This window comes from Podarcis erhardii (assembly GCF_964252035.2).
Source record: "Podarcis erhardii genome assembly, chromosome: 15".
NCBI lineage: Eukaryota > Metazoa > Chordata > Lepidosauria > Squamata > Lacertidae > Podarcis > Podarcis erhardii.
This window is the reverse complement of record NC_138505.1, coordinates 5,501,504-5,514,079: the sequence shown is the minus strand read 5'-3', so window position 1 is coordinate 5,514,079 and position 12,576 is coordinate 5,501,504. Positions and strand designations below refer to the sequence as shown.

General features: G+C 47.9%; 1 protein-coding gene across 1 annotated transcript; it reads right to left on the bottom strand.

Annotated features, from left to right (window-relative positions):
- Window positions 1-3,182: 3,182 nt before the first annotated feature.
- On the bottom strand, window positions 3,183-12,146 carry SF3B4 (splicing factor 3b subunit 4). Its single transcript, XM_081841150.1, has 6 exons — window positions 11,989-12,146; window positions 11,044-11,172; window positions 8,579-9,121; window positions 5,695-5,886; window positions 4,019-4,189; window positions 3,183-3,708 (listed from the first exon to the last, which is right to left on the bottom strand). Exons 1-6 carry the CDS (start codon window positions 12,020-12,022, stop codon window positions 3,524-3,526), a joined length of 1,254 nt encoding a protein of 417 aa, XP_081697276.1. The 5' UTR covers window positions 12,023-12,146; the 3' UTR covers window positions 3,183-3,523.
- Window positions 12,147-12,576: the final 430 nt, after the last annotated feature.

Below are 12,576 nucleotides of genomic sequence, written 5' to 3'. Positions count from 1 at the left end.
CTCTTGGCTGAGTTTGACATCCAGCAAATATCCGGGTAATTGAAGTCCACCATTACTACTATCTCCCTTCCTTTTGCATGCTTGGCCATCTGTTCCAGGAAGGCATCATCTATGTCCTCCGTTTGGCTTGGGGATCTATAGTAAACTCCCACAATGAGGTCCCTGTTATTCTTCTCTCCCTTAATTTTGACCCAAATGCTCTCACTTTGGCTTTGAGGTTCTAAATGTTGGATCTCTTCACAGGTATACACATCCCTGACATATAACGCCACTCCTCCTCCTTTCTTGTCTGGTCTGTTTCTCTGAAATAGATTGTATTCCTCCATTATTACATTCCAGTCGTGGGACTTATCCCACCAGGTTTCAGTGATGCCTATTATGTCATATTTAGTTTGCTGTACCAAGAGCTCAAGCTCATCTTGTTTATTACCCATGCTTTGCGCATTAGTGTACAGACATTGAAGTCCATTAATCTTGTTCTCACAGCGGCCACCCAGATGTCCGAGGGAAACCCACAGGCTGGGCCCAAGCACAAGAGCAAATCTCCCTTCCTTTTCTTTCCCACAACTGGCATTGAGAAGCATTGCTGTCTCCAGCTGTGGACAGTCATGGACAGTAGTCTTTGATAGCCCTCTCCTCCATTAATTTGTCCAGTCCTACAGGGCTATCACTGTCCCATGGGAGCTAGTTTCATAGTTTAACCACGTGCTGCATTAAGGACTTTCTCACCCCTTAAATGTCAGGCAACCTGGTAGCCACAAGAAATTTTGTGCAATTCCCCCAAGCGAGGACTGGTGGGAGTTCCGGTCCAAAACAGCTGGGGAACTCCTGGGGTGCGTGAAAATGATCTGTTTTAAGGCAACAACTTCTGAAATCGAAACTTCGGTGGCAGAGACCCTTTGCATGATGTTAAATTTGAACCCTCTCAGGCTGCCAAGGAAGGTGTCAAGTTCTCCATGCACTGATTCTTCTTCTTTTAATTAAATTGCTGGCTTAATTATCAGTTTCCCTCCCTGTGATCGCACCGAGTGAGTTGTTCCGGAAACTTGTCAATCACGTTCTGCTCCGCACATTAACTAGCATAGTGTTTCCACCCTACTTTTCTCGCACAAACTTCAAAAGAGGGGAGCGTTACCCTTCAAAACTGACCCTGGGAAGGCAGAGAGCAATTTCCTCCCAAGACCTGGCATGGCTGGCATGTTCTCATCCTTGTTAGGTTGCAACATCTGCACCAAACGGCTTAAGAGCAAAAGTCAAGTGGCCTATCCTGCAAGTTCCCCATGCGAACTGATTGCATTTTAAGCCATAGCTCAGTGGCAGAGAATCTGCCCTGCCCCAGGTTCAATCCCTCAATGGCATCTCTGAGTAGCGCTGGGCAACAACTCTGCCTGAAACCCCTGGGAAGCAGCTGCCAGTTAGTGCAGACAATCCTTAGGTACATGGACCAATGATCGGACTCTGTGTAAGGCAGCTTCCCACGCCAGCTAGTCTGTGAGCCTTTTTTGGCAGGGTGAGTAATAATAATAATAATAATAATAATAATAATAATAATAATAATAATATATTTATACCCCACCCATCTGGCTGAGTTTCCCCAGCCACTCTGGGCGGCCCCCATCGAGTGTTAAAAACAATACAGCATTAAATATTAAAAACTTCCATCAACAGGGCTGCCTTCAGATGTCTTTTAAAAATAAGATAGCTGCTTATTTCCTTGACATCTGATGGGAGGGCATTCCACAGGGTGGGCGCCACTACCGAGAAGGCCCTCTGTCTGGTTCCCTGTAACCTCACTTCTTGCAATGAGGGAACCGCCAGAAGGCTCTCGGCGATGGATCTCTGTGTCTGGGCTGAACGATGGGGGTGGAGATGCTCCTTCAGGTACACTGGGCTGAGGCCGTTTAGGGCCTCATTGAATTGTGCTTGGAAACGTACTGGGAGCCAATGCAGATCTTTCAGGACCGGTGTTATGTGGTCTTGGTGGCCGCTCCCAGTCACCAGTCTAGCTGCCGCATTCTGGATTAACTGCAGTTTCCAGGTCACCTTCAAAGGTAGCCCCACGTAGAGCGCATTGCAGTAGTCCAAGCGGGAGATAAATAGAGCATGCACCACTCTGGCGAGACATTCCACGGGCAGGGAGGGTCTCAGCCTGCATACCAGATGGAGCTGGTAGACAGCCACCCCAGACACAGCATTAACCTGCGCCCAATGGACAGCTGTGAGACCAAAATTACTCCCAGGCTGTGCATCTGGTCCTTCAGGGGCACAGTTGCTCCATTCAGGACCAGGGAATCCTCCACACCCGCCTGCCTCCTGTCCCCCCAAAACAGTACTTCTGTCTTGTCAGGATTCAACCTCAATCTGTTAGCAGCTATCCATCCTCCAACCGCCTCCAGGCACTCACACAGGACATTCACCGTCTCCACTGGTTCTGATTTAAAAGAGAGGTAGGATGAATAAACGTCCCACCCACCCCCCCAAAAAATACTCACACCCCTAAGCTGCAGGTTTTGGAGGTGAAGCAATTTTTCACTGAACACACCCAGAATAAAATCAGCATTAAGGATTAGGGTGCCAAAATGCTGAACTCCACAGCCAACCACCTATGACAGACTGCACATAGCCCCAAAGGCATTCATAGACAGTGCCTGGCACCCTGTTGGACCTTTGTAGGTGTGGTGGGAATTATAGTATATCTTTCATAAGACAGCCTACATGTGAAGAGATGGGGGGGAGAGTATGAAAGGGTATTGGTAAGAGAATCTGCTTACTCAGACTGTCTTTAAAGTGTGTCACGCAAATTTGCACAGGAAAAAGAGCCTTTGAGAGCAGACATCCTGTTTGTCTTGCTGAATCAGGCACCCAAATCAGACAATACCCGCTTTTCCTCTGAGAATGTGACTTAATTTCTATACATGTGTAAATGTAAGGTGGCGGAATGCCTCTCTGTAAGCCTGTGTGATGCATAGGCCTCTAGACTCCACTTCTGTGGCTTCCCCAAGCAGCTGTTGTTGTTTTTTACCAGGTAAAGCTTAGAGATCACAACTGGTGTGGTTAATTAAGAAAAAATCCACCACAGAAGCTTAAAAATAACCAGCCGGAGCCCTAAGGATGGGTGGGTGCTGGTAAAAGGAACTCTTGTTATTTTTTTTCTTTTTTTAAAAAAATAATAATATTAGGAGCATCTTCCCAGACTTTTATTTGCAAATCACATGGCTAAGTTGGGTGTCACAAAGAGGAATTGTAACAACGGTAATAAAAAAATAATGTTAAAACCCTGTTCCGTCTTCCAGGAGGCGATGCAGCTAAAAAAAAAATATTAATAACATGAAGGATAAGCAAAGACCCGCAACACTGCCAAGTTGGTGTTGGGCAGCCTCTTTTCACGCAGGGAAAGCAAAAACACGAAACGCTGGAATGTTTGTCCGGAGAGAAAAGAAAGAAAGTGATAAATCTGAGGAATCCGTGGAAGGAAGGAAGGAAGCTCCTTTTCTTACGCTGGCCTGCGGTCCGGCTGTCTTGCCTAGGGGGGCATGGGCCCCCGCATGGGCCCCCGGGGCGGCACCATGGGTCTCTGGGTGGGCCGAGGGGGGAGAGGGATGCGCTGGTAGCCGTAGGGCGGAGGCCGAGGGGGGCCGTTGTATCCGTGGGGAGGCATCAAGGGAGGCGGCCCACGCATCCCGTGTGGGGGCATGGGGCCGGGATGACCTGGTGGAGGAAGAAGAGGAGGTATCTGGATTAGACGACAGCCCGGGAGAAACAATGGACAGCACAGAATGAGCAAGTGCCCCCGCCAAAAGCAGCAGCACGTGGGGAAAGGTTTAACACACACACACACACACACACACACACACACACGTCTGGATTTGAGATCTGTAGTTCCACTTCATGCAAATGAAAGAACAGGGCATAAGGAAGAAACCAGCTGAAAAGATTCACCTCCCAAAGGAGTTTCTGTACTAAACAAAAAGAGAAACTTGGAAGGATGCTAACCGCCCCAAGGCTTGTTGGCACTTACCCATCGGCGATCCAAAGTGAGGGCCCCGGGGCGGCATGCCCATGGGCGGGGGTCCAGGGTGGGGCATGCCTGGGGGAGGGCGGGGGGGCGGCTGGCCTCCTGCCCCCGGCGGTCCTGGGTGATGAGGGCCCATCCCGGGCATCCCGTGATGTACCTGCATCTGTGGCATTCCTGCAAACGCAGGTGCGGAAGTTAGTAGGAGTATTCGCAGCAGCATTATTGGTTATCTGCCCTCCGCCTGAAGATGCCAGGGCAGGTGCAACATCAAAACACAGCGTTAAGTTTGAAACTACAGTGGACGCTCGGATTGCGAACGTGATCTGTGCAGGAGGCATGTTCGCAACCCACAGTGCTGCGTCTGCGCATGCGCGGGTCGCAATTCGGCACTTCTGCGCACGCGCGAAAGTGTGATTTAGCGCTTATGTGCTTGCACCAAAACCTGGAAGTAACCCGTGCCGGTACTTCCGGGTTCAGCGCGGTGCGCAACCCGAAAACACATAACCTGAAGCGTCTGTAACCCGAGGTATGACTGTACTTGCAATTGTAAAAATAAGATGGGTCCTGAAAACTCAAGCGGCAAGAACCAGGGTGAAGAGGTAAGTCTTCAGCATTCGCGAGAAGGTGTGCAGTGAAGGTTCCAGACACACCTCTGCGCATCTTACAAGACCCTTAACTATTTAGCTCCAGGGTGCCTCAGGGACTGCCCAATCCCTCATATCCCTGCTCAATCGCTAAGGTTTTCGGGGAAGTCGCTATTAGTGGTTCCCCATGACCCAGGTGCTGTGCTGCAGTCAATATCAAGGGCCCAGTTCCACAAAATAAAAAGGAAATAAAATAAGGAAATAAAAAGCCCCTGCTGGGCACCAGAAGTTCAGCAGGTAAAGGGCCTGTTCGAACTCAGCTAGAAGTGAGTTCCATAGGTCAAACAAGCCTGCGCCCTCCTGACATTCCAGTGCCCAGTGAAGATTTTACTCCAGCAAGCAATTTTAACTGAAGTCTGGTTCTATGATTTTAATCAGATTGTATTCTGTATACAGTCGTACAGTGGTACCTCTGGTTACATATTTAATTCATTCCGGAGGTCCATTCTTAACCTGAAACTGTTCTTAACCTGAAGCACCACTTTAGCTAATGGGGCCTCCTGCTGTCGCTGCGCCATCGGAGCACGATTTCTGTTCTCATCCGGAAGCAAAATTCTTAACCCGAAGTACTATTTCTGGGATAGTGGAGTCTGTAACCTGAAGCTTATGTAACCCGAGGTACCACTGTACCTTGGAAGTCGAATGGAATCCGTTACAGAAGTCCGTTCGACTTCCAAAACGTTCAAAAACCAAACTGCAGCTTCTGATTGGCTGCAGGAAGTTCCTGCAGCCAATCAGAAGCCCCGCCAGACATTCGGCTTCCAAAAATAGTTCACAAACCAGAACAGTCACTTCCGGTTTTGCAACATTCGGGAGCCAAAACGTTCGGGAACTAAGCTGTTCGAAAACCAAGGTACAGCTGTATTGTACATTGTTAAATTGCATAGAGACTACAGTAAGGAGCATAAAAATTGTTTAGTTAAAATGAAAACAGTAAGTGCCCTAAGAGGAAGGCAGAGGTCCACTGCAACTAAGGGTGTTGTGGTTATTTTGCAGAGAGAGGGAGGAAGAGTTGCCCCCAAAGGCAAAACGTACCTGGATGCATCCCACCTGGGGGGAAAGGATGCGGGTGGGGAGGGTGTGCCCCTCCAGGAGCACCTCCGGAAGGAGGTCCTGGGGCACCGGCGCCAGGCGGCATGGGTGGGGGTGGCATGGCTGGCGGCATCCCCGGGGGCATGGCTCCTGGTGGCGGCACTGGCGGAGGGAACGATCCAGGTGGTGGGATGCCTGTGGAGGGCGGAAAGGAGAACTGTAAGAGACACTGAAGGAAGAGAAACCCTGAAATTCTGTACAACAAAGATGTGTTAAAAGGAAAGGCATGTTCATAAGCAAAGTTGGCTGGATCAGGCCAATGGCCCATCTAGTCCAGCACCCTGTTTTCACAGCATAGGAGCCAACTCCTAGGCCCCTACAATAAAATATTTGTGGGGCTGGGCCCCCACAAAGTTGATGGACATTCGCATTCAGATGGGTGTGTGATCGATTATACAGCAGTATTTTACCTAGGCCCAGCAGTATTTTATTTAAGTTCTCACCCCTGTTTCACAGTCACCAAGCAGATGCCCATTTTGAGAAACCCAGAAGGACCTGAGCAGAAGACAACTCTCTTCTCTCCTGTGGTCTCCAGTGACTGGCGTTCAGAAGCTGGAAACCACAGGAGCAGGGGAGACAGAGCAGAGTCCTCGTGCTAGAAGCCATTGATAGCCTTCTCCTGCTCCATGAATTTGTGCGATCCTCTTTTAAAGCCATTCGTGTTGGTGGCCATCACTGCCTCCTGTGGACACGAGTTCCACAGTTTAATCCTGTGCTGTGTGAAGAAGTCCTTCCTTCCATCTGCCCAGCATCTTCCAGGCGCACAGCTACAACAGCAAACCACCAGAACAACAGAAAACTGGTGTGCCCTTGAGCCTCGGCCTTGCCAGTTAAAACGAAGCCTACCACCCAACCGATCAACTGAAGCTTGACCTCAAGGGAGAGGGACATCAACTTCCATTACCTTGCATCTAGACAATACGACCAATAGCTGAGATTATGTGAGTTGGCTTCCAGGTGTCTCCCACTCCCACAAATCCCTGTTTTAACAGATTACTCTACCGATCAAACCTTGTAGCCGTTTAAGGTAAACCATGTCAGAGAAGTAGGAGCATTCATCTTTCGTGCAGTAACACGGTTTTGGGGTAACTATAAGAACATCGTAAGATGACCTGCTGGATCAGGCCTGGGGGGGGGGGGGCTCTTGTCCACCAGCATCCCGTTCTCGCAGTGGCCTATTGCCCCCTAAGAACCTAGAAATCTCAACAGGCTGCTCTGCTCCTAGATTCCATAATCATATTATTATTTATACCCTGCCCATCTGGCTGGGTTGCTAGATCAGGTCAAGGGCCCATCTAGCCTAACATCCAGTTCCCACAGTGGCCAAACAGATGCCCCCAAAGGGAAACTCATGCAACACGCTGGCGATTAATATACACAGAATTATTATTATACATTCTTTATCAACCTTCTGAGAAAAATACAAAACATTAAACAAAGCCACAGAGACTTGTGAACTACCCAACCCAAGATGAACTTATAATGTGTGGTTTCAATAGATTTTTCAAATGCTTAACTCAGTCTTTTAGATAAGTTCATGAAGATACCAACAAAAGGTAAGTTCGGTGATATTCTCAATACCCCCGATGAGATGTTCAACTCCCAAGATAATACTGTATCCCTTGGGGGGGTGCTACCTGCAAGCCCCAGTAAAAACTTGGACTGCCAGGGTGAAACAGGTACAAAACGCCGACACCCTTCATCTACAACTTCATTAACATCTATCTACAATTCCACTAGCATCTCTCGGTATTGAGAATAACACTGAACTTAACCTTTTGTTGGTATCTTCATGAGCTTATTTAAAAGACTGAGTTAAGCATTTGAAAAATCTATTGAAACCACACATTATAAGTTCATTATAAGAGAGCCAGTGTGGTGTAGTGGTTAAGAGCAGTGGACTCATAATCTGGGGAACCGGGTTCGCGTCTCCGCTCCTCCACATGCAGCTGCTGGGTGACCTTGGGCCAGTCACACTTCTCTGAAGTCTCTCAGCCCCACTCACCTCACAGAGTGTTTGTTGTGGGGGAGGAAGGAAAAGGAGAACGTTAGCCGCTTTGAGACTCCTTCGGGTAGTGATAAAGCGGGATATCAAATCCAAACTCTTCTTCTTCATCTTAGGCTGGGTAGTTTGCAAGTCTCTGTGGCTTTGTTTAATGTTTTGTATTTTTCTCAGAAGGTTGATAAAGAATGTATAATTATTATTCTGTGTATATTTATCACCAATGTGTTGTGTGAGTCGCACTACTTCTATCAGGAGCACAGGTTGCATTTTTCTAGCCCAAAGGGAAACAGGCAAGCAGGACTGAATCACAACAGCACTCTTCCCTCTTCCAGTTTCCAGCAACCAGCCACTGATAGCATTACCCTCCGTGACTTTACCCTCCGTGACTTTCTTTAATTCGGTAAGTACAGCCTGGCTGCTGGATCAGGTGAGTAGTCCATTTAGTTCAGCCTCCTGTTCTCCCAGGGTCCAAATACCCCTAAGGAGTCTAGACTGCCTGTGGGTCTGGAGGCTCCATAAGAACATCAAAAGAGCCTGGTTGCTGGAGCAGGCCTGCATCCCATTCTGGCAGTGGACGACCACAATGGGAAGCCCACAAGCAGGAACTGAGCTGAAGAGCGTTCTCCCCCTGTGGTTTCCAGCTCTTCTGAAGCACTACTGCCTGTAGAGGCAGAGCACTGCCATTGTGGCTACCAGCCAACTCTCAACATTCTCAAAACCCATGAGACAGAGACACAGGGAGAGGGACTGGGGAGAGAGAGACCTAAATTGAAAAACACCAGCCAGTTTAGAAATATCGAAAGGAAAATAAGGGCTGCATACCTGGCGGGGTGACGCCTGGCCCCAAGGTGGTGACAACCGGGGTGGGCACTGAGGGCGGAGGAGGGGCGTCGGCGAAGAGCTGGTGGGGCCGGTCGGCCTGCGAGAGGGGGTTCTGGGCGGCCAGGAGGCGCTCGGCCGCCGAGCCGTGCCTCTCGCCCTTGGAGTCCTTCTTGAAGGCGTAGGAGACGGTAATGGGGCGGTTGCACAGGTACTGTCCGTTCATGGCCTCGATGGCGGCGTCGGAGGCATCGAAGCTGGCAAAGTTGATGAAGGCGTACCCCTTGGAGTTGCCCGTGTCCGGGTCGCGCATGATCTTGGGGGTCTGGAGGATGACCCCGAAGGCGCTGAACGTGTCGTAGAGGAGCTTCTCGTCAATCTCCGGGTCCAGGTTGCCGATGAAGATGTTGGCGCCCACGTCCAGGTTCTTGTTGTGGGCCGAGGCCTTGTTCACCCGGATCGGCTTCCCGTACAGCTTGATCATGTTCATGATCTTGATGGCGTAGTCGGCATCCTCCTCGCTAAGGAACTCCACAAACCCATAGCCTGGAAGGAGACAGGATGAGAAAGACACTTAAAATAGGGTTGCCATGAAATCAAGTCTAAGCATCTGCTCAGTCATTTTATCGGAACCAAGTGAAGATGGCAGCTGGCAGCAGCGAAAAGTCCTTTGGATTGATTCGGCAGAAACACCAGTGTGTGAGGAGATGCTGTGAGTTTATAGAGGGGAATCATAGACATAAAATCCACACAGAAACACATTATTGTTTGTTTGTTTGTTTTAACTCGGGAGGTGCTAGAGGTATAAATCATTTAAGAAGCTGGTACTACTGGATCAAGTTCATCAGTTTTGCTGAATTATTATTATTATTACTACTGAATCAAGTTCATCAGTTTTGCTGAATAATAATAATAATAATAATAATAATAATAATAATTATTGCTGATGATGATGATGATGTTATATTTATACTCGTGTCTTTTTTCCTGATGGGAATCAAGGTGGTTTACAGATAAAAAACCAAGGATTGCTAAAAGCATTGGGGAAATGGGACCACATTTAAAAAACAGTTAAGCATTGATAGAATTCAAACTATATACATATATAAAATTTGTTTAAAACATACAAATAATTACAATAAAAGCAGCCCAGCACCAGCCCTTTCATTAAAAGAAGTCAATTCCCCAAAGCCTGTTGGAACGGGTTCTTCATCTCTCTCAGAAAGGACAAGGAGAAAGGGAGGCCCAAAGTCTGGGAGCGGCCACCACCAAGAAGGCCCTTTTGCATGTCCCCACCTGTCAGGGTGGCAGTATTCAGAGAAGGGTCTCCCCCAAAGACCTCAAAACCCAGGCAGGTTCACATGAGGAATTATGGTCTTTCAGAGACCTAGGACATGCAGGGCTTTATAGGTCATACGCAGCACTTTGAATTGTGTCCAGAAACAGGCCAGTGGATCTGTTCTAGCAAGAGAGTCGTATGTTCCTTATAACCAGTCCCGGTCAGTTTTAACTGGGTTTTCAGTAAGTGTGCAATTAATCGTAAATGCTCTGATTTTATTGTGTTATTATCTTCATCGGTGTGACATGCAAACCGCTATTCTGAATAATGCTTTTTATAAGGTAGGGGGCACCCGGGATAAGTTTACGGAACCGGGGGGGGGGGGGGTCCCAAAAGATTCAGGAGACACTGCTTTGCTGGGTGGGGGAGAGGGGTTATTTGCTTGTTTCAGTTTGCACTGTAAGCGACCTGGGATAAATATCATGGAAGGAAGGCATGTGAATGCTTTAAATATAGAAATTGTCCCCGTCTGCATTTGTACTGCAACCATTTTTACATTGTAATTGTTTTTAAACGTGCATATTGTTTTTGTATATTTAGAATTATTTTTGTCCTTTTCTTGTTTTGAGGTTGCAACTGTTTCATTTGTTTTATAATTAATTATTTTGTTGCTGCAGCCCGCAGGGGCCTTTTTAAAGGGTGTGTTAAGAAAAGCTAATTAAATACGCAAACCTACAGGGTAGGCACTCTGCCATAGCCTAGTGGAGGAGCACCTGCTCTGCATGCAGAACGTCCCGGGTTCAACTCCCAGTGGCATCTCATGGTAGGGTTGGGAGAGAACCTCTGCCTGAAATGCTGGAGAGCTACTGCCAGTCAGTGTAGACAACACTGAACTAGATGGGCAAATGGGTCTGACTCAGGAAAAGGTGCACCTTATATGCACGGAAATTACTGACTATTCACCCCCCAAGGAGACAATTCTTATGCACGTGAGTGAACTGGATTTTACTGCAAGATAGGTGGGACCGTCGCTCGCTCATGAGCAAAGCCTAAGGAAGATTTATGGCTCAGGTAGGCCATCCTGGCTGACAACAGATGGGAGCTGGAGTCCAACAACATGGAGGGTGCCATGTTACATCTGCTGACAAACATGCTCCCTCCAAAACAACATGCTCTTGGCATCGCTTACCTTGATGCTGGCCAGTGACTCTGTCTTTGGGCATGTGGGTATTGACGACCGGACCTGCCTGGAGGAACAGCTCCCAAAGGAGAGGTTCGCTGACCTTTTCGTCCAGGCCTCCAACATACACAGTGGCATCTGGAGCAGAGAGGAAAGGAGACACACACATCAGTTGCATGGACAGAGAGAGCAGGCTCTTCAGAGATCTCTCCACCAACTCATCCAAACGAATGCACTACGGGCGGGTTGGACTAGATGACCGTTGGATCCCTTCCAACTGGCCTATGCAATTAATGGACATATAAGCTAGAGACATATACATTGATTTTCACTTCAAGTATGCCTGAAGTTAGTTGCAACTTAATAACATTTCAGTAGACACCTGCACTCGCAAAAGCCGAATTATTAACAATAAATTAGCATCCATTACTGCAAATAAAAATAGCAGCTTAAACTTAATAATATAAACAAAAGTAGCTTTTATATAATAATAATAATAATAATGGTGCCTTTAATGTCGCCCACGCCGTACAAAAAGGGGAAGCGACCCCAATGTAGACTGGCCTGACAGTAAGGGTGATGATAAATATAGCCACACGCACTTGTGAAATCTTTATTATTAATTGTAATTAGCCTCTGTTGCTATTAACAAGATCAGCTTCAACTTCACCCACCCACTTCCAAAACGGGAAGCTCCCCCTATATAGAGACTGTTCTGTTGGAAATAATAATTAGCAGCTGCTACCACTACTGATTATTATTATTATTATTACTATTATTATTATTACTAATACTACTACAGCATTAATCCCTCCCTATGCAAAGCCAATGGTCCTGCCACGCCAAGAGGGGAGGGGAGGGGTTTTTTGGGGGGGCTACAACCCATAATATTACTCCACTTCAACGGCCTCCGCCCTGAAGAAGGGGGAGCTGCCCCCCAGCCCCAGCCCTCACCTTGGTTCCTCTCGGAGATGGGCCCAGCCGCCATCTTGGCGCCACTTTCCAACCACCTCGCGACCCCAACGCCTCAAGCACGACGGCCTCCCAGGAGCCACTGCCGACACCGCCCCGCCCACCGGAAGCGGCGCGTACTACCGGCGACCCAGAGGCGCTGTCGGCCATCTTAGGAGCGGGCAGTTAAAGAGGGCGGGAAACCGGACGTGACGTTGTGAAAAAAAAGCAGTTCGGCCCTCGTCAGGTTTAAACGGAGGAGGTGAAATGCCCGGTCCGGCCGTGTTCATTTGAAAGCGGCGGCGCCATTTTGAAAGAGGGCGGGCGGAAGTTGCGGTACGTAAGAAGGTTCTAACGGAATAAACACACTATGAGGTAATTCTAATATCGTGTCGTAATAAGATGTATATTTTATACACATATATTTTATATAATATACACACACACACACATATATATATATATTTGTGTGTGTGAATGTCATTTGTTTTTTCACCTCAGGGTTTTCTCCTCAGAAATTGTTAGTTTTGCGACTGTGACTATATTCCATATACAGTACTGTATTTGGAGTATAGTACGCAGTATCGTACG